General features: G+C 44.3%; 1 protein-coding gene across 2 annotated transcripts in view; it reads right to left on the bottom strand.

The window, feature by feature from the left end:
* Nucleotides 1–12,397, bottom strand: part of PDE4C (phosphodiesterase 4C) — a 231,485-nt gene extending 219,088 nt beyond the window's left edge. Inside the window, exon 1 of one of the 2 annotated variants that reach the window (XM_069977947.1) lies at nucleotides 11,530–12,397. In XM_069977947.1, coding sequence (XP_069834048.1) covers nucleotides 11,530–11,732 — 203 coding nt within the window. In that variant the 5' untranslated portion in view covers nucleotides 11,733–12,397. The remainder of the gene's footprint in view (nucleotides 1–11,529) is intronic. The other variant, XM_069977949.1, reaches the window with a different exon arrangement.
* Nucleotides 12,398–24,579: the final 12,182 nt, after the last annotated feature.

The following is a 24,579-nucleotide window of genomic DNA, read 5'->3' as shown; positions in this document are numbered from 1 at the left end:
CGGGCAGCGAGGGACCGGAAGAGGGGGTGCTGGTATAAAGGTTATCCCCGTACAGGTGGTAACCTTTATCCAGCAGTGGGAAGATCAGTTCCCGGACGATCTCCCCACTAACTCCGAGGATGGGGGAGGGGGCATCTGGCGGCTGGATTCGAGTGTCCCTTCCTTCATACACTCTAAGGGTACGTGCACACTGCGGAATCGCGAAGGATAACCCTTTGTGCATTCCGCAGTTGGCACCCGCCGGCGGACTGATGCAGGCGCACGTCTCCGTCCGTGTCGTAGACTCCATTCTATGCACGGGCGGATTCCGCTCTGCGTCCAACGTGTTGATGGAATGACGGATAATGGAATCCGCCCATGCATAGGATAGAGTCTATGACACAGGCGGAGACGCGCCCCTGCATCAGTCCGCCGGCGGGTGCCAGCTGCGGAATGCACGAAGGGTTATCCTTCGCCATTCCGCAGTGTGCACGTACCCTAAATCTGTAAGTGTACCCTGAGGTACTCTCACAGAGTTTGTAGAATTTCACGCCATACCGTCATCTCTTATTGGGACGGTACTGGCGGAAAAGACGTGTCTGGGGGGCAGCGTACGCTACGCTACTCCCAGACACGTCACTGGATGATGAGGAGGATGAGGATGAATGGAGGAAAGAAGGATCCCCCCATTCATCCTCACTGGCTGTTTCGGTGTCGGAGGCAATAATAATGTATGCGTCCGATACCGAAAACACCCTGGGGGGCCATCTTTATATGGGGATTGGTATATGGGGTATGTAGTGGTGTAGTGTAAAACTTTATTCAATGTAGTGTGGTGTAATGTAGTGTTTTTTTACGTGTTTTTTACAGTAAGTATACAAAAAAAACCTACGCCAAAAATGGTGTTGCTGATGAATGCCGCACTTATGTTCGGCACTTATCAGCAGACCGTGGCAGTAGGATATAAAAAAAAAACACCCTACGCCAAAAAGGAGGAGTTGCTGATTAGCAGCGCACTTTCGTGCGATGCTGATCAACACTCAGCGGCGATAGGGTGCGGAAAATAGAAAAAAAAAAAATTGGGAAAAAAATTTTTTTTTTTACTACATTCTGAACATCCCTGTAGTGGCTGATACGTGTATTACACTTATCAGCCGCTAGGGGGCAGCAGAGCGCAAGATCCGAAAATAGACGACGCTGGAGCCGGAAAAATACGAAAATAGACGACGCTGGAGCCGGAAAGAGACGATCGGGACTCACGGAAGAAGCCGAAGATGAAGAGGACGCCGGGAACCCGGAAGACGCCGATCAGGACCCCGGGACAGGTGAGTAATGTACAAATACCTGCTCCGGACCCCTCAGCTACCTAGCTGAGGGGTCCGGAGCAGGTATTTATTACTTGTGGGGACTTTGATCGCCGTGAACGGCCGGCCGGCTGGCCGGCCGTTCACGGCGATCGGGACGGTGGTACCGTGACCACCATTACTTTTTACAGTAATGGCGGTCGGTGCCGTCCTCGGACAGCACCGACCGCCATTTTTTTCCGGGTCATCGGGCCACCGATGGCCCGGAAAGGTTCCGATCGCCGCTATGGGCTTATCAGCCAATAGCGGCGATCGTCGGCACGGGGGGGGTTAACAACCCTCCATGCCGACAGGGAGAGATGGCCTGCTATGTATTATAGCAGGCTATCTCCCCCGATCGGGACCCGGCCGGCCGCGGCGCCCATTTAAAGGGATGACGTACCGGCACGTCATGGGTCCTTAAGTGACAGTGATCCATGACGTGCCGGTACGTCATGGGTCCTTAAGAGGTTAATGCAATGTTCCTCCCCGCCTTCTAAGAGCCATAGTGCTTTTATTTTTCCACCTACAGGGCTGGTTAGGGTGTAATTTTTTGCGCCATGTTCTCTAGTTTTTAGTAATATCATATTGGTGTAACAGAAACTTTTACACTTTTTTTTTTTTACACTTTTATTTACTGTAAAATATGCAATCATTAGATTGCATATACTGATCTATGCTATGCCATAGCATAGCATAGATCAGTGTTATCGATGATCTATGTATAGAGCCTGCCTGAGAGCAGACTCTACACATAGATTGCGGATCCAACAGGACGGAGGTAAGGAGCTTACCCCCGCCTGTCGGCACATGCGATCACTCGGTGACAGATGCTTGATCTGTCACTGAGCACCTTAAACGCTGCAATCGCTGTAGATCGCGGCGTTTAAGGGGTTAATGAGAGTCAGCTGCGGAATCGCAGCTGACTCTCATTACCTCCGACCCCGGTCACTAATGTGAGCTGGATCGCTCTCTCTGCAGCGCTCCCGCTCACATCAGAAAGCCCCTGTCAGTACAGGACTGTATATATACATTCTGGGGTATGTGCAGTAGGAACGTATATATACAGATTGCTGACTGGAAGGGGTTAAAAAGCTTTAAACAGATTCGTGAAAAAAATGCGAAACAGATTCAATCACAGATGGTTTTTCTCAGATCATGGAGGTAGATAGTGAACCTGTATATAAGGCCTTATTGTCCTTGTAAGGCTACACTCACATGTTCAGTAGTTTTTCAGGACCGTATATGAGGTTTGCAATCATCTACAGGCTGGGTTCACATTACATATATTTCAGTCAGTATTGTGGTCCTCATATTGCAACCAAAACCAGGAGTGGATGAAAAACACAGAAAGGATCTGTTCACACAATGTTGAAATTGAGTGGATGGCCGCCATATAACAGTAAATAACTGCCATTATTTCAATACAACAGCCGTTGTTTTAAAATAACAGCAAATATTTGCCATTAAATGGCGGCCATCCACTCAATTTCAACATTGTGTGAACAGATCCTTTCTGTGTTTTTAATCCACTCCTTGTTTTGGTTGCTATATGAGGACCACAATACTGACTGAAATATACGTAGTGTGAACCCAGCCACAATCAGCAAAAAATGTGTCAGTAATCCATCCATAATTACTGACACATTTACGGAATGTGTGAATGTAGCCTTATTCAGGAGGAGATCTCTGGATCATCTGCACAGAACAATGAAAGTGATCATCATTCTACTCTTATAAAGGACAGCATAAACCTACTGACAAAGTCTCTTTAAACTGTGAGAGTGTCGCATGGACAGACAACATTTATACAACTGCTGTGTGAGAAAATAAAGTTTCACACAAGTCATGTTAAATAACACATGATTCTTAAGCGGTTGTGCAACAATTCTGTTAGTAGCCATAGGCTTTTGTTATTAAGTCAATATGGAGAGTACAAAATCAACATTTACTGTTTCCTATAAAGAGTTCTGACAATGGCTCCTTCTTCTACTCTGGAGAGGAAATACCGCTTCTTATAATAAGATGCTTACTCGGTGCTGCCATAACATAGAGGGAACATGAGCTGGTAGCTCAGTGGACATACAGTAGGTAGTTTTATTTTTCTGTTGAATTTCATCTAAAAAAAAAAAAAAAAAAATCCGTGCTCCATCAGTTTAGAGATAAACCCCTATATGACACATTGAATAGATCCAGATTGACCATTTGGAACTGCAGCAACTATGTGCACAGACTCCAGCACATGCTCTGCCATGTTCAAGAAGGCTTTTGGAGAGATTGTTTTGCTTGGCATGAAATCCCCAGTCAATGTTCTAAGACTCCTTGATTGAGTGAGACTTCACTTGAAGGAACATGTCTTTGCTCAAGAGGTGTGAGAGCTATTTTGCATATCCTCTCTACCTATAAAGCAAGAAATGTTTATTCTGACTACTACTAGCAATGTAATTTAGTGAGTAGCTGTACCAGGGGTCATATTTTTGGGGTGGTTATTTGGTCCTTCACATTACATTGCTCTCTTCTACTGCTTTTACAGAAAAACACACAGAAATATTGTCGAAGTCCGGCCAACATAACAATTTGACTGCAGGCAGGGGCATGTGGGGACAAAATATAAAAGCTTTACTTAGGGCCCTATTACACCAACAGATTATCTGACAATTGTTTTTAAGCCAAAGCCAGGAATGGATTTGAAAATAGGAGAAATCTCAGTCTTTCATTTATTACCTGTTCTTTGTTTATAGTCTGTTCCTGGCTTTGGCTCCAAAAAATCTGTCAGATAATCTGTTGGTGTAATACGGCCCTTACCCATCCCTGCCCCCCTCAGATCTGCATTACCACTCCTAAACCCCTGCTGGTCTCCTGGATCTCCATCTTTAGCAACGTCACGAACCAGCTGATGGCTGCCCCCTCAGCCATTCAGTCACTGGGGTGGGACACAGTCAGGTCAGGTACTTTCCCTCGGTTTGTGACGACAACGAAACCCGAGGGAAAATGAGTTACGACAGCAGTCAGGAAGCCTGTGATGCAGAGCTGCAGAGGCACGGGGAAGGGAAAGTAGAGTTTCTTTATTAAGTTCCCCCCTGCCTGCTGAAAAAAATCATTTTGGCTGAAGTTTCCCTTCAATGACATCAATAATTTCATGGCAATGGGATTTTGTTATGGAAAATGGCATCAGATTAGGTCTACCAAAGTTCCAACACATTGCTTTCTTTTTTGGTGGCTAATGCAACCTTAGACCCATGCATTGTTATAGGCCTATACCTACATGGTCACAAAATATCAGATCTGTCACAGTCTTATAATGTAAGTGATTGCTAAAGCATTTGTGTCAGGGTTTTTAGATATAAATCTGGCCTTAGGCCAGTATGCACAATATAAACAGTTTAGTCTCTTGTAACGTGTGAACATGAAAGTTACTTCCCTAACAAACTACACTGGCTGTTTCCATTGGTGTTAAATATCGAGTCTGTGAAATAACATATGAAGACAATTTCAAATTTAGATATAATGCTGGCCAGACATTTTTTTTAGAGAGCTTCTCACCAGCAGACACAACCATATTTACACAACTATTTTACTGCCCTAAGCACCAAGACTGAATTTGTCCCTAATACCGATTCTAGATTCTAGACTCATACCCAGACCCTAAATGTCATACAGACACTAAAATCAGATCCCATAAGCAGAACTCTATTGTAATATATTCTTCAGGTGCACCCCCAATGTAGTACAGACCTCAGTATCAGGCCCCTACTGTAACACAAACCCCAACAGCAGATCCCCAGTGTAATGCAGACCCCAGTATCAGACCCTCAGTGTTATACAGATCCCAGCATGAGACCCCCAGTGTAATGCAGACCCCAGTATCACAGCTCCAGTGTAATGCAGACCCCAGTATCAAACCCACAGTGTAATGCAGACCCCAGTATCAGAGCCCCACCTTAATGCAGAGCCCAGTATAAGACCTCCTATGTAATACCATATCCCCACTATGTCCATATATCGGTAGATACCAGCTCTACAGAGGCCCTGTAGACTGTAAAAAGGATCACAGGTAATGTCTTCTCTGATTACTCACTTTTCTTTTTCTTTGCCATCTGGCCCACGACTCTTCCCACCAGACTATGTTCCTTGTTCCAATACTCACTTGGTGCTTGTGCAGTCCCCCAGTGTCTCCTCTTCCTCCCTACACTGTAAGCAACGCTTGCTGAAACTGGCCCTGTGCCTACCCCAGTATTAGACCCCAACTTTAATGAATGTGTTAAAGAGGACTTTCAAACTAATGGAACATTAAGGGAATGGGGGTGGGTTACAGAACCAAGACAGATAATCAAGCTTGGGGTTATTTAAGAAGGTTTCGCCTCCAGCACAGACGGGGATTCTTTACTGTAAGAGCAGTTAGACTATAGAACTCTGCCACATGATATTACCAGCAAGTACACTGCCTTAAGAACTTTATATCAATAGACTCGCGCACGGCACTGGTCTATTCCCGATCACTGGCCTGGTCTGAAGCACTGGAGGTGGGCCCGTTTGCCCCCAGTATGACGTTCTGACCTCACCTATGTGATGTGGCTCCATTAGAACCAATGGAGCTGCGTCACAGAGGGGAGGGATTTTGTCACACTGGGGATGGGCGGGTCAATCTCCAGTGCTTCAGGCCAGGCCAGTGATCGGGAATTGACCGGCGCCTTGAGCGGGACTGGGCCACAGTTCAAAAAAAGGACAACCGGCGCCAGTCTATTGATGTAATGATCTTAAAGCAATGTACCTACTGGTACATTGGCTTTAAATAAGTTTAAGGAGATATTTTGTCCTAACGAAAACTATAAATCAGCAGTGTTGGACTGGTCCACCCAGTGGCGAATTATAATGTGGGTAGTTCGGGTGGCCGCCCAAGGCCCACAGCCATCCAAACAGCCCACATCTGATCTTACTGCAGCTGCAGATTACTCGGGGGCCCCCAAGTGATCTGCAGGGCTGTCCCTGGAATTCCCAGGTGAGTGCACGACAAAACTGGGCCATGGACTAAGGGGTAACTACACAGTAGGCATACACTAAAGGGGGGACTACACAGGGGGCCATCTACTAAAGGGGGAACTGCACAGGGGGGCTATCTAATAAAGGAGGAATACACAGAGGGGGCACTGATGCGAGCGAGCTAGTCACTCTAGGGTCACTCAGGGGGGGGTGCACAGCAGGTGGACAGCCGGGAGGCTACGGGTACATTTAATCGATCCCTGGGTCCACCAAAGGATAGGGCCTGGCCATCAGGCAGATATCACTCAAACAAATTTGAAAGCGGACACAATTGAAATATATGATGAAAAAAAGAGCCATCGGTCCATGTTATGTCCCTTATTTTTGTAGGCTGCAGGTTACATTATTATTCCAGTATGCAAGTGGCTTAAAAGAAGTCAGCACAGCTGAGGGTGTGAGTGTCCTGGCACAGGAAGTGTCCTTGCCATCTGTACATGGATGCCTCACTAGTCTCCTGCTTTGGGAACATGAGCAGGTAAGGGTACTTTTGCACGGCCTGACATGGGCCTTTACATGGCATAATAAATCGAATGAACTTTGTATCGTTTGTGCAGTCATGCAGGGGGGCCTAATTACTCAGCGGACCAAAGTACAGAGGGGGCCTAACTAATGAGGAGACCAAAGTACAGAGGAGGGCCTAACTACTAAGGGAATCAAAATACAGAGGGAGGCCTAACTAATGAGGAGACCAAAGTACAGAGGAGGGCCTAACTACTGAGGGAATCAAAATACAGAGGGAGGCCTAACTAATGAGGAGACCAAAGTACAGAGGAGGGCCTAACTACTGAGGGAATCAAAATACAGAGGGAGGCCTAACTAATGAGGAGACCAAAGTACAGAGTAGGGATGCACGATGCACCGAAAAATCGATACTACTATCGATTTTCGGGGCAAAAAAACGGTTCGGTACCAGGATTTCCTGGTATCAAAACTTTGTTAAACTACAAAATAGCGTAGTTTAACAGAGTATAGTGCAGAGAACATGACAGGCGGCTACCTGAGCGCCTGTCATGTTCTCTATGTGCCACCCCTGCAAACACAGACCTGGGACCCCGATCTTCCGCGCACCAGGCTGCTGCCGCCGGCCGTTCCTGCCTCTCACATCGCTGCGGGGTCCCGTGTCAGTATAGCATTACAGAGCAGTGTCGGCGGCAGGAGAGGGAAGAGAGAGGCTGAGAGCTGCACCGTCCGGGGGAGAAGGCTGGAGGTTGGGGAGGCGAGGAGGAGATCTGACAGGAGGTGGATGGCTGTGAGGTGGGAGCCGTCAGGACACTCCCGGTCCGGCATCAGCAATGTGGGGGGTGAGCAAAAGGTCGGCCTGGCTACAACTAGGAAGAGGGAGGGGAGCGGTAGCCTGCACATTACTCTGCCGCCCGAATCCAGCTGGAATAGTGCAACTACAACCCCCATCATCCCTGTTAGCTGAAGTGTGTTACATGACTACAGCCCCCAGCATCCCTGATAGCTGAAGTGTGTTACATGCCTACAGCCCCCATCATCCCTGATAGATGAAGTGTGTGTTACATGCCTACAACCCCCATCATCCCTGATAGCTGAAGTGTGTGTTACATGTATACAACCCCCATCATCCCTGATAGCTGAAGTGTGTTACATGCCTACAACCCCCATCATCCCTGATAGCTGAAGTGTGTGTTACATGTATACAACCCCCATCATCCCTGATAGCTGAAGTGTGTGTTACATGTATACAACCCCCATCATCCCTGATAGCTGAAGTGTGTGTTACATGTATACAACCCCCATCATCCCTGATAGCTTAAGTGTGTGTTACATGTATACAACCCCCATCATCCCTGATAGCTGAAGTGTGTGTTACATGTATACAACCCCCATCATCCCTGATAACTTAAGTGTGTGTTACATGACTACAGTTCCCATCATCCCCCTGCACTGATTGTGCATATTATAAGATTATCACCTTCCTGATGACGCACGGTAAATGGTGCAAGCGGAGAAACCACCAAATTCAGTCCCACATAAAAACGTGCTACTAAATAAAACTACAGATCACCCCACAGCCATGCAGGCTAAAAGATAAAAAAGTGTTCGGAGTGAGAATAGGGTAATTTTTTAAAGAACATTTATTTTAAATAAGGCAAACTTTAGTTTTAAAATAATATGGTCCGTACGGGCGCATCTCTATTCTTGTGGGGTTTTTTTAAATAAAATTTATTAAGTATCGAATTGGTATCGAGCATTGAAAAAAAAAAGTTGGTATTGGTATCGAACTCAAAATTCTGGTATCGTGACAACACTAGTACAGAGGAGGGCCTAACTACTGAGGGAACCAAAATACAGAGGGAGGCCTAACTAATGAGGAGACCAAAGTACAGAGGAGGGCCTAACTACTGAGGGAACCAAAATACAGAGGGATGCCTAACTACTGAAGGGGACAAAGGAGGGCCTAACTACAGAGAAGGTCTAACTATGTTTTCAGTGACATATATATATATATATAAAAAACACACACACACACACACACACATACACCCAGTGGCAAGGTGGGCCACAAGAATTAATTTACTCTCATAGACCTCTCAAAGACACTTTGGTCCGATACTGAATATGAGAAAGCAATAAATGTTATGTGAAATTTCCGCTGAAAAATCTTTAAAATCTATACTAAGAAATGCATGCAACAAAGGGGGTTGAAACAGCTAAAGCAATGATAAAGTACTTTGAAATGTACTGGCTTTGAAGCAAAAGTTTATCAAAAGTGAAGACTCATGGGAATTGTTGCTCAGTAGTGGAATAATCTCCTGTATGAGAAACCCAAGTTTAACATTATAAATAGTTTCTTACTTCAAAGATTGTATCTAAATAAAACAGATGAATGTTTTCAGCGTCATTTTATGTAACCATATAACATTGCCAAATGTGGCGATCGCAATGCTTTCTTTGCTATATAATACATTAAATACTACATGGCATGAAATAACATTCAAGCAAAGCATCTGAAACATGACTGGAAACTATACTTGTATTTTATATTTCCCTTGTTTACTGAGCTATCAGTGATGCCTGACCCGTAATGCAAAGGCAAACATGGAGGTAAGCGCTTTATCTCAGCTGGCAGTTCTTCGTTAAAGGAGACGTCCGTCCGGGAAGTAAAAAATCAATAGGGCCAGTGGGCCAGTCTGTCTTCTGAGCTCCCGGCCAGCTACATCTCGACCCGGCTGACGAATGCCCCTCTCAGCCAGTCAGTGACTGGTGTAGGACACCACTACAGTCACTGATTGGCTGAGCTGGCTAAATCCCACAAGTCTATGACATGGAACCTGGGTTGTTATGTACCCAAAACAAAGGAGATGACAGCTGGCGGGGTCCAGGAGATCTGAGATGCGGCGCAGTCAGGGCACTAGGAGCAGTAAGCATAGTGTCATTTTTATTTTCCCCTTTCTTTACCTAAAAATTGCTAGGTAAGCAAGAAAGCTTTGTTTCACAAGGCTCCAAAGATTTACAGCAGCACGGTTTGTCAACAGAGACATGAAGACATTTGGCAGAACAGAAGTGACAGGCTCGCCTGTTGTTGAATTCAGTCCAAACTAAATGTGATGTTGAATAATACCTTGTGAGTAGGGAGGTGGACTGCACCACAGTTTCCTTGACATAGAAGAGATATCTATGAGTAGCAGATGATTAAATTTAATTGCAATGGCACTTAACACTATCAAGCACAAAAGGTCATAATACGGAAAATTAGGTTCCAGAAAAACACATCTTCCAAAATTTCAGAAATAAAAAAAAAAAAAAGGTATAAAACTGATCTGCGGCACTTTGAGGCTATGCTGCAGGCTCCTACTATGGAAACAGGCCATCATTTACCAACAAAAGGCGTCAGTCTATTCATAATAACGTAAAAGACTATGTTTTTGAGTCCTGCACAGAAGAAGTATACGTCAGTGAAATGGGTAGAACATAATCACAAAATGACAACATCCTGCCCATTCAAGTTAATGGGGCCAGGGCCGTCACAGACACGCCAGGCTGCATGTCAGGCTTACTTCAGCATCCTTTTTTCATAGATTCCCCACATGTAGCCTGACCTGCGGCGGATAACGTGTTGTAAACCTGGCCTAATTCATCTTTTTTGTACAAACCTCTAATTAGACTGGCTGTCTGTGCCTGCCACGTCACCTCCAATGTCCCCTCTGAGACCAGGAATTGGCTGGGGACCAGAGCAGTGGTATGTGGGCACCATTGCTGGAGCTGGGCAGGTAAGTTCATTTAATTTTTCACCAACCCTCTCCCCGGAAGATTTTAGAAAAGTGTCCCTGGACAGAGTTCTCCTTTAAAGAATTCAAAAGGGGTATGGATACATTTGTGGAATATATTATTATTACAGATTATTGTTACTGGATACTAGATTTTTTCCCTCAGGGAATGATTCTGAAAGCCATATTACAGGCAGGAAGGATTCTCTGGTATGGGGCAATTAGCTTTTCAGGATTTTTTTCTTTCTGCCTTCCTCTGAACTATCTGGCTGAACTGGTTGGATGTACAGTATGTCTTTTTTCAGTGTTACGAACTTTGTTGCTATGTTACTATATTATTCATTGTGATAGCAACAGTAAGCAGGGTTTCATCTTGGATTCCCATTGGTAATAAGGATAACAATGTAAATTATTACTTTGAGTGTATTTCATTAAGAGCATAAACACAAACCTGCATGATATTTCAATGATATCTAGTGCAAGGACAAACCTAGTTTCGACAGGAACTTCCCAGTACATACAAGTCTTAAGCTATATTGTGCAACACCTTCTGATGCTATCCTAAACCCTGTATCTGTTGGTGTTGCATTACACTTTGTATCATAATATAAACTATGTTATAAGACTTGTGTTTCTCTTGCACTTCTTTTATTCTCTCTCTTACTTAAGCAGTGAACATATATACTTGCAATGTAGCTAATACAGTGTCGCTAAGTGTACAAGAGGAATTAAGATGCAATGTATCTGTGGTTTCCACAGAGCCAGGAACCGTAACTGTCACTACGCTTATCATTTATCAGCAAAATGCACAGTGTTACTAAAAGCGCCCAGCCCTTTCCAGTGATAATGCCCTGTAATCACATGGAAAGCGCGAGGTCAGTCATAGGACAAATACAGTAAATAGCTTGCTTAAGTATATATGAACAATTTACCATGGGGCATGTGCAACTGTAAATCTTCTCTGCATTCGATTATTCCGGCTCATGAGCAGTTTGCGAAGAAGAAGCGGTGAATTACGTGGAGAGTTGCGCGGAGAGCTGAGAGGAGAACTACGAGGAGAACTCCTGGGGGACCCATGTGGAGATATGTGAAGGGCATTTCTTTGGGGGGAGACACTTCTTGGTGGCACTTGCATTTTGATTTCTTATACCGGTTAGATGGAAGAAGCACCGGCCTTTTAATCCAGTAGTTGACTGCTGGTCTATTTTGAGCAGAAAGTTATCTCCCAAGGATTACAATGAGATATTTTAGGGCTGTCAGCCTTCTCTGTAGTCTATGCATGCATACATCAGTGGTTATATCCTAAAACAGAGGTTGTGTGTATATCCCATGAAGAAATAGCCACTAGTGCCAGTGATTAATCCCAAGCTTTTTCTCTTCTACAATTTACAGGTCCTTCTTGCAGACTTCAAAAGTTAGCAGAGGAAGCAAAAAAAGCTTTTCAGGAGTTGCACTTGCCATGAAATCAGAGGTCAAAACTGGAAAACTTCTTAATGTTTTTTAGCAGGAATGGTCTTCTCTAATCCTCAGGATATACAGCTAGAATGTCAGCTCCTCAGCGGTAAAGTACATGTTGTCCAGAGGTAATGCACTCTCCTACTCTCCAGCACGCAGACAGCTACAAGTATAGAGAACAGATCCTGTTGCAGTTTGTTTATCCACGCTGTCTCCAGCAGTCTCAGCAAACCCTACGTCAGTCGCCCAGCTCTCTTCCTTCCTCATAAACCTGGCTGAGACTGGCAGAGCAGAGGTTGTCAAGCCTTGTAGGAAGTTAACAGGATAAAGAAGTTTCTATCTGTATTATATCAAGGATGTATTTAATAATTGTCCTTCATGTATTTCTATCATCTCTATTCTCTCTCTCCTTACATATACAGTGTATGACACTTGCAGTCAGGGTGGACCTGTGAACTGTTATGCTGTTCTTTAGTGCCCTCCTCACTATTTCATCATTCGCTGGCAGTATTCTAATAGCGACATTCAAGATGACTTAATGCCAAATATTTATAGCATAATAAAGCAAAAAATAAATAAAAATTAATTACAACGTGAGTAAAATTTTCTGTTTACTATAACAACAGAATAAAGTTATTTTCACACACAGCAAAATAAAAGCAAAATATATATAGGTATAAAATGCGGGCATATTTTGAATCTACTAATGTGCTGCATTAAATTCTATAGAGAAATAGACGTCTGTGTACACACTGTAAGAAATATATGTTTTTACAATGTGTAAACAGGCTGACGTTTCTCCATAGACTTTTATGTAGCACATTAGAAGGTTAAAAATACAGAAGTTTTCTACCTATTTTACTGGCATATTTTGCTTTACATTTACAGTGTGTGAACATAAGGCTATGTTCCCACTATGTGAAAGTGACTGGAATTTTTATTGGATGGAAAATCACCGCCGTTATGAAATGTTCAATAAAATCGTCTCGTCATTTTGAACATGAGCCTCAAATCACACCTAAACATCTTGAGTGGCTTTAACATATCTATCCTCCGTATACATAATCAACATTTGATCAGGAGGCAATATAATTTATTATAGAGGGGGCCATGAGGAGCTGTCTACATGAGAGGGGTGACTATGATTACCAGTCGATGTGAGAAAGTATGGCCATGATTGGAAGTTTGGAGGAGGGGCCATAAGTGGCAACAGACCAGACCAGGAAGCGGCTGGACACTGGGGGACCTGAGCAGCTGAATGCAGGTGGCTGCGCTGCACTTAGGGAGGTAACTAGATGTAATTGTTTCCATCCAGAGTAACGCCCTATTCACACATCCTGTTCCTGTCCGCAATTGCGGATCTGCAGAAAAATAGGACCAATGTATTTCAATGGACCCATACACACATCCGTGTTGTGTACTGGGCTGCAATCCGTTCCGCAAAAAAAAAAGGACAGGCCCTAGTACGGACAGTAACTGACACACCCAATACAACTCTATGGGGTCCGTATTCTTTTACGGATGCAATACGGATGCAATACGGATGTAATACGGACTGAATTTGCGGATTGTTACTGACTGAAATTTGCAGATTGGAAAAATATACTGACGTGTGAATAAGGCATAAGGTTAACTAACCATAAAACATAACACAATTGGCACAAAGAAAAAAATTTCTTGCTGATCCTGAGCTGAAACCAGATCAATTTTTAAAATTTTACTCAAATTGAGGCTACATTCACATGCTCCATAAATTTGTCGGTAACTATGGATCCTCGATTATGGACAAATTTGGGGCCAATTGTTTTATGGATCCATAAGCTGCAAAAATTGCTGCTTAAAAATTGCTGTAAAAATGACTGACAAGCTCTAGTATGGACTGTAATTACGGCACAGATTCACCCATAGAAGTCTATGGGAACATCCATTACTTTTGTAGATCTGTCATCTTTATGGAAGAAAAATCTGTAATGTCTGCAAATCTGTAAGAGATACAGAAGAGTGATCATTTTAGACCATTCTCACTTATTTAACTATCCCCTTCCCCTTCTTTGCTGATCTTTCCCCTTCTTTGCAGATTGTGGACTAAGATTGCAGTTGATTGCAGACATCATATAAAGTCCTGAAAAACAACTGAACATGTGACTATAGTAAGGGCCTTTTACCTAGGCCGATTATCGGGCAAAAAAATTGTAACAAAGTTCAAATTTAAGTGATAATCAGGTGTAATTGCAGCAGCGATCAAACAATGAATGAAAATTTGATGATATGTTGTTGTTCTCAAGTCTTTCAGTGTAAACGCTTATTGTTTAAAATATATAGATAGGAACACAATTATGATTATTCACAGAATAAATACGAACACAATTACATATCATATCAAATTCACTAAAATAAAGTAAGTATTCAGTATGGCTTGTTACTGTGAATCAGAAAGTATAACTCTTATTTCAATTCCTTGCTCCAGCGCTGAGATGTAAGTCTTAGAAATTTCACGCAAATTAGGATATACAGCACAAAGGCATTTCCCTGACCTATTAATTTAAAAATAGTAGGCATTACTTACGGGCAACAAGGAGTTCGGAGAGTAGGGGTCACCTATTGCTGGGCTTCTGCCCACAATGGAACGCTTTGTGAGGTTTATCTCTTAATTTTCTTATTTGTAAAGCTTATATCTGAGCAATAAATGCATTGAAATAAGAGTTATATCTCCTCATTCAGGGTAAGAAGCCCTATTGTACACTGCCTTTACTTTAGTCAGCACGAAGCACTAAAGTGGCCAGGGTGTTCACTTTTGCCTCCACCCATGTCATTGCTGTTTCACATTACTATAGCGCATTTGCAAGATCATTGCAGATTATGAAAAGCCAGCCCAGGGGTGTAACTAAAAAGAAGAAAGCAGCAAGAAGAGAGGCATTGAAGGCCTAGGGCACAGATGCTCTAGGCCCGCCTCTTTGACCCTGCGCTGCAAGAATTAGAGTGTTTTTTCCTGCAATACCGGCACCAGGATAAAGAAAGACCCTGACACGAGGCATGGATTCACTCAACCTGTGGCTTGGTACCAGTGGTTTGGGGTGGGTAAGGGTAGGTTACAGATTCCCTTTAAGGTGGCAACACACTTTCAGGCTGCATTCACACTACGTATTTTTCAGTCAGTATATGTATATTTCAGTCAGTAATGCAACCAAAACCAGGAGTGGATTGAAAACACAGAAAGGATCTGTTCACACAATGTTGAAATTGAGTGGATGGCCGCCATTCAATGGCAAATATTTGCTGTTATTTTAGAACAACGGCTGTTATATTGAAATAATGGCCGTTATTTACTGTTATATGGCGGCCATCCACTCAATTTCAACATTATGTGGACAGCTCCACTCCTGGTTTTGGTTGCAATACTGACTGAAATATACTGACTGAAATATACGTAGTGTGAACACAGCCTTAATAAATGACAGCTCTCTCTCTGATCCTCCCACCTCTTTGCAAAATATTTATGTGTTCCCTATAGGGAGGGGTAGGCCACAGACAGAAAGTTCTGGCACTAGCATTGTAAATTCATCATGCCAACCCTTTTCTCCACTAACATCAAAATCTGACAGTACAGTCGACTTTGGTATGAGGTGTATGGGCACCCATAGAGGAAAAGATCTGTGTGTTTTCTGACACTGACTTGTCTTCTAGTTAGATCCCCTTCTGTACAACTTTCCTGTAGTGACAGTCAAGCTGGAGAATGTACACTTGATCTTGCATGTGAACATGACTGCTGGGGTTTATTTCTACTAAGCCTAGAAGCAGAGCTTAAAGGGGTACTCCAGCTAGAGGTTAGAAAAATGCTGCAGAAGCACATAGCATTGCTTACCTGTCTGACCAAATTATGAAACTACTAAAAACCCATTTGTTTTAGCTGTCTTAGTTCTGTATTTTGTGGTTGTACTTGCTGGTCGAGCAGTGGCTCAGTACTACAAGTTTCAGAATGCATTGCATTACCTCAGCTGTTCATCACAATCCTTCACCCTGCTCATTCCCTGTCCATAGCTGTTGCAGAACAGGCTGTGTTCACACATTGCATTTTCGTTGTGTTACTGAAATATTTAATTGCAGTACTTTATAATTTGCAGTCCTGCATCACTTCATTGTGGTCCCAGCCACACAGCGCGCTGTATTCTCTACCTGTAACACCACACAGCACTATATTCTCTACCTGTAACACCACACAGAACGCTGTATCCTCTACCTGTAACTCCACACAGCGCGCTGTATTCTCTACCTGTAACACCACACAGCACGCTGTATTCTCTACCTGTAACACCACACAGCACGCTGTATTCTCTACCTGTAACACCACACAGCACGCTGTATTCTCTACCTGTAACAGCACGCTGTATTCTCTACATGTAACAAAACACAGCACACTGTATTCTCTACCTGTAACACATCACAGCACGCTGTATTCTCGACCTGTAACACCACACAGCACGCTGTATTCTCTAACTGTAACACCACACAGCACGCTGTATTCTCTACCTGTAACACCACACAGCACGCTGTATTCTCTACCTGTAACACATCACAGCACGCTGTATTCTCGACCTGTAACACCACACAGCACGCTGTATTCTATAACTGTAACACCACACAGCACGCTGTATTCTCTACCTGTAACACCACACAGCACACTGTATTCTCTACCTGTAACACATCACAGCACGCTGTATTCTCGACCTGTAACATCACACAGCACGCTGTATTCTCTACCTGTAACACCACACAGCACGCTATATTCTCTACCTGTAACACCACACAGCGCGCTGTATTCTCTACCTGTAACCCCACACAGCACGCTATATTCTCTACCTGTAACACCACACAGCACACTGTATCCTCTACCTGTAACACCACACAGCACGCTATATTCTCTGCCTGTAACTCCACACAGCACACTGTATTCTCTACCTGTAACTCCACACAGCGTGCTGTATTCTCTACCTGTAACACCACACAGCACGCTGTATTCTCTACCTGTAACACCACACAGCATGCTGTATTCTTTACCTGTAACACCACACAGCAGGCTGTATTCTCTACCTGTAAGGCTGGGTTCACACTATGTTTTTGCAAACATCTGTTTTTCTATTGACTTCCATTATAAAGAAAGGATCAAAACAGATGAGTTTTTTTTAACGTACACAAAAACGTAGTCGACCTCATTTTTGTGTCCGTTAAAAAAAACTGATCCGTTTTGATCCTTTTTTTTTATACTGGAAGTCAATGGAAAAACGGATCAAAACGGATGCACAAAAATACATGTTTGTTTCATCAGTTTTTTGCAAAAAACTGATGAAACAAAACGGATTGCAAGAACGTAGTGTGAACCTAGCCTAACACCGATATAGGAATAAAGTAAGGATCTTTTTGAATATAATTTGTGCTGGTTTTCTTTCTCCAGGTGGGATTGACAGTGCAGGCTCTGATACTCTGTGCTGTTTAGCATCATTTAGTCGCATTACTGCATCAATTCATTGCAGCACTGCATAATTTTTGTGAAGATGCTGCAGTATTGTGACAACTGCAATAAAACTGTGTGTGAACACAGCCCTAATTTCAGTGCAGACTTTTGCACAGTGCATCAGTGAAGTTGCAGAAGCTGCTTCTTTCACTCCTTGTCTGCTCAGGTGCAGGCTGAAGGGGCTGATCAGAGATGGTGAATCATTAGGGTGCATTTACACATACAGGACCTGCAGCAGATCTGCAGCAAATTTGATGGGACAGATTTGAATCTGCAGCAGATTTGATGGCCCAGGGTTACTTTGCATTAAATCTGCAACTTCAAATCTGCTGAAGATCCTGTACGTGTTAACGCACCCTTATGCTGGGTTTACACGGAGCAATTATCGGGCGAATTTTCGCGATAACGATCGAATTCGAACGATAATCGTACGTGTAAACGCGGCGAACAATTCGAAAAATTGTTCATTTTGATCTTTTAACAGGTTCATAAATCGCCGATCGCAAAAAATTAGCCGATCGTTCCGTGTAAACAGTCGTCGCGCGATAGTCCGGCCGGCCGCCACCCGGCCCCCCGCTCATCCGCAGACCGGCCCCCCGCTCATCCGCAGCCCCCTGCGCCAGCTCGATCGCCACCCCCGCCGCCACTCTGATCGGCACCCCAATCGCCTCCCCCGCCGCCGCTCCGATCGCCACCTCCACCCAGCGCCGCTCCGATCGCCCCCCCACCCGCCGCCGATACGATCACCCCCCCCGCCGCTGCTCCGATTGCCCCCCCCCCGCCGCTGCTCCGATCGCCCCCCCCCCCGCCGCTGCTCCGATTGCCCCCCCCGCCGCGGCCAAGAACATACGTTACCTGCTCCGCGCAGCAGGTCTTCGGACATCCCCGGCTCCCCTCTTCAGCGCACTGATTGGCTGAAGAGATGAGACGGGAATTTCAAAAGGCTCCTCTTCAGCCAATCAGTGCTCCTCTTCAGCACTGATTGGCTGAAGGGGAGCCGTATGAAGTTCTCGGCTCATCTCTTCAGCCAATCAATGCAAGGCAGCACTGATTGGCTGAAGAGGGGAGCCGGGAATTTCAAACGGCTCCCCTTCAGCCAATCAGTGCTGCCGTGCATTGATTGGCTGAAGAGGGGAGCAGGGAATTTCAAACGGCTCCCCTTCAGCCAATCAGTGCTGAAGAGGAGCCGTTTGAAATTCCCGGCTCATCTCTTCAGCCAATCAATGTGGAACCAAAGAGGGGAGCCAGGGATGTCGGAAGACCTGCTGCGCGTAGCAGGTAACGTATGCTCTTGGCCATGGCGGTGGGGGCGATTGGAGCGGCGGCGGCAATCGGAGCGGTGGCGGGGGGGCCATCGGAGCGACGGAGGGGGTGGCGATCGGAGCGGCGGCGGGGGCGGCGATTGGAGCGGGGGGGGGGCGGGGGCGATTGGAGCGGCGGCAGGGGTGATGATCGGAGCGGCGGGGGTGGTGATCGGAGCGGCGGAGGTGGAGATCAGGGCGGCGCAGGGGGCTGCGGTTGAGCAGAGGGGGCGGGCTGTGGGCGGGCCGGGCTGCGGGCGCACGATCGCAAAACGATTTTTCCGTACGATATATATTGTACCGTCTAAACGCTTATCGTTATAAAAAAAATCGTTACTTCGAAATCGTTAATCGTACGATCGGGCCAATAATCGCCTCGTGTAAACTTAGCATTAGAAAGGATGGGAGATCCAGCCTAGCATCCTGTGTGCTCAGAGATGATGCGTTGACACTGGGTAGAGAAGGTGTCAATACAAGTTTTGTAGTCCCTTCATTTTCCATTTCCTGTCAGTGGTGAAAAGCCAGAAAAGTCACTGAAGTGAGGACTATTGGTAATAACATTATACTAGAAAGTTATATATCTTTAGGTGATAGTCTAATTTAAATATTTCTAATACTGGAGTACCCCCTTAATATTGTCACGCTCAGGTCAACAGAAAAATTTAACTGTTCAACGTGACTGCAGAAAAATGCCTCCCCCCCAGTTCTTTCCCGAACTGTGAGTTTTGTTACACTTTTTCTACCAAGTTTTCAAAATAGCTTTAGTGCAGTTTTACCACACTGTATTTACTATATTTTACTGTGATTTTTAACATTTCAAAATTTTAACATTTCAAAAACTCAAAGCAGAAGCACAGTAAGGGTGCCTTCACACATACCGACTCGCAGCAAAAAACTCGCTGCGAGTTTCTGCTACGAGCCGAGGCCCTGGAAGGCCCCTATCACTACATACAAGCAGTGGTCTGAAAAACCGCTGCGTGTATGTAATGCAGTCGCCCCTTTACCCCTTCGGCTCCCGCACTGCTGTCTCCATACATTACCTGGCTCTGGCTGCACGGGGTCCCGGGGTCTTGCCGTGTTGCCCAGCCGCAGCCAGAGCCAGGTAATGTATGGAGACAGCGGTGTGGGACCGGTGCGGGAGCCGAGGGGGTTAAGGGGGCGGCTGCATTACATATACGCAGCGGTCTTTCAGACCACTGCTTGTATGTAGTGATAGGGGCCTTCCAGGACCTCGGCTCGTAGCAGAAACTTGCAGCGAGTTGTTTGCTGCGAGTCAGTATGTGTGAAGGCACCCTAAAAATGTAATGTGTGAAACTGAGGGATTGTTTTCACCTGGCCTGCAAATGGTAACAAAATAGGATTCAAGTAGTATACGGTTCTTGCACCACACCTTTGTTTCCCTCATGACAATAAACGGCTTTACTACTATCAACTCCTTCTGCTTTTCTCAGCATTAAAAAAGTTGCAACATTTTGTGCAAATGTTTGTAACCTAAAGGGAACCTGTCACCAAGACAATGCTATCTAATCTATAGGCACCATGTTATAAAGCAAGAAGAGCAGATTAGCATACACAGTATCTTTGTAGGAATAGATTCAGTATAACTTCATAACATGTACATTGAAATTCCTTTCATATTCTGTGTTAAAGCGAATGTTTTGCTACAGACTACCTGGTCGGTTCTGGCACATACATTCCAGAGACACGGTTTCTAAATCTGCAATTCGGTCCGCACTATGCAGCCCCAGTGCTCTCATATCCTCTCAGTGACGGGGCCTGCCTCCAGTCCATAAAACGGGGCGAGTTGCAGATTAAGAACCTGTGCCTTTTGGGTGTACACACCAGCGGTGACCAGGTAGTGTACAAAAGAATTTTTACTAAGCAAAGTGTTACGTTAACTTTAAAGGAAACCAATCACCAGAAAATCCATAATAAAAAATTTTAGATAAAGAGGGGTCTGGTGAAGGTTTTGCAACTTGTAGATTCACACTGAAGGCATCAAAACTATGAATTAACACATGTGGAATTAGATACTTAAAAAAAAGGGTGTGAAACTACCCTTATACTACGTCTTATATTGTAGGTTCTTTACAGTAGCCACCTTTTACTTTGATAGCTGCTTTGCACACTCTTGGCATTCTCTTGATGAGCTTCAAGTGGTAGTCACCGGAAATGGTTGTCACTTCACAGATATGCCCTGTCAGGTGTAATATGTGTGATTTCTTGCCTCATAAATTGGGGTTGGGACCATCAGTTGTGTTGTGCAGAAGTCAGGTGGATACACAGCTGACGGTTCTACGGAATATACTGTTAGAATTTCTATTATGGCAAGAAAAAAAGAAGCTAAGTAAAGAAAAATGAGTGGCCATTTGACTTTAAAAAATGAAACTGGCTCACATGAGGAGCGCCCCAGGAAAGGAAGACCAAGAGTCACCTCTGCTGCGGAGGATAGGTTCATCCGAGTCACCAGCCTCAGATATCACAGGTTACCAGCAGCTCAGATTAGAGACCAGGTCAATGCCACACAAAGTTCTAGCAGCAGACACATCCCTACCACAACTGGTAAGAGGAGACTCTGTGCAGCTGCCTTAATGGTAAAATAGCTGCTAGGAAACCACTGCTAAGGACAGGCAACAAGCAGGAGATACTTGTTTGGGCTAAAGAAAACAAGGAATAGACATTAGACCAGTGGAAATCTGTGCTTTAGTCTGAGGAGTCCAAATTTGAGATCTTTGGTCCCAACCACCGTGTGGATGGACTCTACATGCCTGGTTGCCACTGTGAAGCATGGAGTAGGAAGTGTGATGGAGTCGGGGTGCTTTGCTGGTGACACTGTTGGGGGTTTATTCAATAAGGACGGGGCCAATTTTCGTTTTTGCGTTTTCGGTTTTTCCTCCTTGTGTTTAACCCCTTAACGACATCGGACGTAAATTTACGCCCTGATGCCGGTAAGGGAGTTCAGAGCGGGGCCGCGCGGCGGCCCCGCTCTGAACCGCGCCGGTCCCGGGTGCCGCGTGTAGCCCGGGACCGTAGGTATTAGCGGGCACGGTCCGATCGCCGTGCCCGCTAATACAGTAATCGGATGCAGCTGTCAAAGTTGACAGCTGCATCCGATTACCGGACGCAGCGTCATCCCTGGTGTCTAGTGGGGAGATCGCTCCTCCGGGATGTTATCCCGGAGGAGCGATCTCCGCAAATGAAGCCGGCCGGGGACCGCTCCAAGATGGCGCCGTCCCCGGCTCGGCACTCGTTTACTTCCGGCTGCAGCAGCCGGAAGTAAACGAGTGCCTATCTCATGGATCTCTGCAGCATATCTATGCTGCAGAGATCTCAATGAGAGATCAAAGCACTTATACTAGAAGTCCCCCAGGGGGGCTTCTAGTATAAGTGTAAAAGTAAAAAAAAAAGTGTTGTTAATAGTAAAAATCCCCCTCCCCTAATAAAAGTCTGAATCACCCCCCTTTTCCCAGGTTATAAATAAAAGTAAATAAATAAATACATAAACAAACATGTTTGCTATCGCCGCGTGCGTAATCGCCCAAACTATTAATTAATCACATTCCTGATCTCGCACGGTAAATGGCGTCAGCGCAAAAAAATCCCAAAGTGCAAAATTGCGCATTTTTGGTCGCATCAAATCCAGAAAAATTGTAATAAAAAGCGATCAAAAAGTCGTATATGCGCAATCAAGGTACCGATAGAAAGAACACATCATGGCGCAAAAAATGACACCTCGCACAGCCCCATAGACCAAAGGATAAAAGCGCTATAAGCCTGGGAATGGAGCGATTTTAAGTGTTGTATATTTGTTGACAATGGTTTAAATTTTTTACAGGCCATCAGATACAATATAAGTTATACATGTTACATATCGTTTTAATCGTAACGACTTGAGGAACATATATAACAAGTCAGTTTTACCCCAGGGCGAATGGCGTAAAAACACATTTCCCCCAAATAAACAAAATGCGTTTTTTTTTTTCAATTTCACCACACTTTAAATTTTTTTCTGGTTTCGCAGTGTACTTTATGGAAAAATTCAGCCTGTCATTGCAAAGTACAATTAGTGACGCAAAAAATAAGGGCTCATGTGGGTCTCTAGGTGGAAAAATGCAAGTGCTATGGCCTTTTATGCACAAGGAGGAAAAACCGAAAACGCAAAAATCGAAATTTGCTCTGTCCTTAAAGGGTTAAAAGGCCATAGCACTTGCATTTTTCCACCTAGAAACCCACATGAGCCCTTAGTTTTTGGGTCACTAATTGTACTTTGCAATAACAGGCTGAATTTTTGCATAAAGTACACTGCGAAACCAGAAAAAAATTCAAAGTGTGGTAAAATTGAACAAAAAAAAACACATTTCTTTTATTTGGGGGGACTGTGTTTTATGCCATTCGGCCTGGGGTAAAACTGACTTGTTATGCATGTTCCTCAAGTCGTTACAATTAAAATGATTTTTTCTGATGGCCGGTAAAAAATTCAAACCATTGTTAACAAATATACGTTCCTTAAAATCCCTCTATTTCCATGCTTATAACGTTTTTATCCTTTGGTCTATGGGGCTGTGTGAGGTTTAATTTTTTGCGCCATGATGTGTTCTTTCTATCGGTACCTTGATTGCGCATATAAGACTTTTTGATCGCTTTTATTAAATTTTTCTGGATTTGATGTGCCCAAAAATGCGCAATTCTGCACTTTGGGATTTTTTGGCGCTTACGCCGTTTACCATGCGAGATCAGTAATGTGATTAATTAATAGTTCAGGCGATTACGCACGCGGCGATAGCAAACATGTTTATTTATTTATTTTTATTTAAAACCTAGGAAAAGGGGGGTGATTCAGACTTTTATTAGGGGAGGGGGCTTTTTACTTATAACAATACTTTTTTTTTTTTTTAACACATATACTAGAAGCCCCCCTGGGGGACTAGTATATACACTTTGATCTCTCATTGAGATCTTTGCTGTATACTTACGTGTGCAGAGTCAGGGACAGCACCATCTTGGAGAGGTCTTCGGCCAGCAACAGGTACGGAGATCGCTCCTCCGGGACAACGTCCCGGAGGAGCGATCTCACCCACTAGACACCAGGGATAAGCTGCGTCCGGTAATCGGATGCAGCTGTCATGTTTAACCCCTTGCCTCCGCAGCCTTAATGACCAGGCTCATTTTTCAAAATCTGACCTGTCTCACTTTATGCGCTTATAGCTCAGTGATGCTTTAACGTATGCTAGCGATTCTGAGATTGTTTTTTCGTCACATATGGCACTTTATATTAGTGGCAAAATTTGGTCATTACTTTGTGTGTTTTTTGTGAAAAACATCAAAATATCATGAAAAATTTGAAAATTTTGCATTTTATGAACTTCTGAAATTCTCTGCTTCTAAAAAAGGAAGTCATAGCACATAAATTAGTTACTAAATCACATTACCAATATGTCCTCTTTATTCTGGCATAATTTGGGAAACATATTTTACTTTTTTAGGCTGTTATGGGGCTTAGAAATTTATTAGCAAATTATTACATTTTGTGAAAGTTTCCAAAACTGATTATTTTTAGGGACCAGTTCTTTTTTTAAGTTGATTTAGGAGGCTTGTATACTGGAAACCCCCATAAGTGACCCCATTTTGGAAACTAGACACCTTAAAGAATTAATCTAGGGGTATAATGAGCATTTTAACCCTACAGGGGCTGGAGGAAAGTATTCACAATTAGGCCT

Source organism: Dendropsophus ebraccatus, chromosome 7, assembly GCF_027789765.1.
Source record: "Dendropsophus ebraccatus isolate aDenEbr1 chromosome 7, aDenEbr1.pat, whole genome shotgun sequence".
NCBI classification, from domain to species: Eukaryota; Metazoa; Chordata; class Amphibia; order Anura; family Hylidae; genus Dendropsophus; species Dendropsophus ebraccatus.
This window is presented reverse-complemented; position numbering and strand designations above follow the sequence as displayed.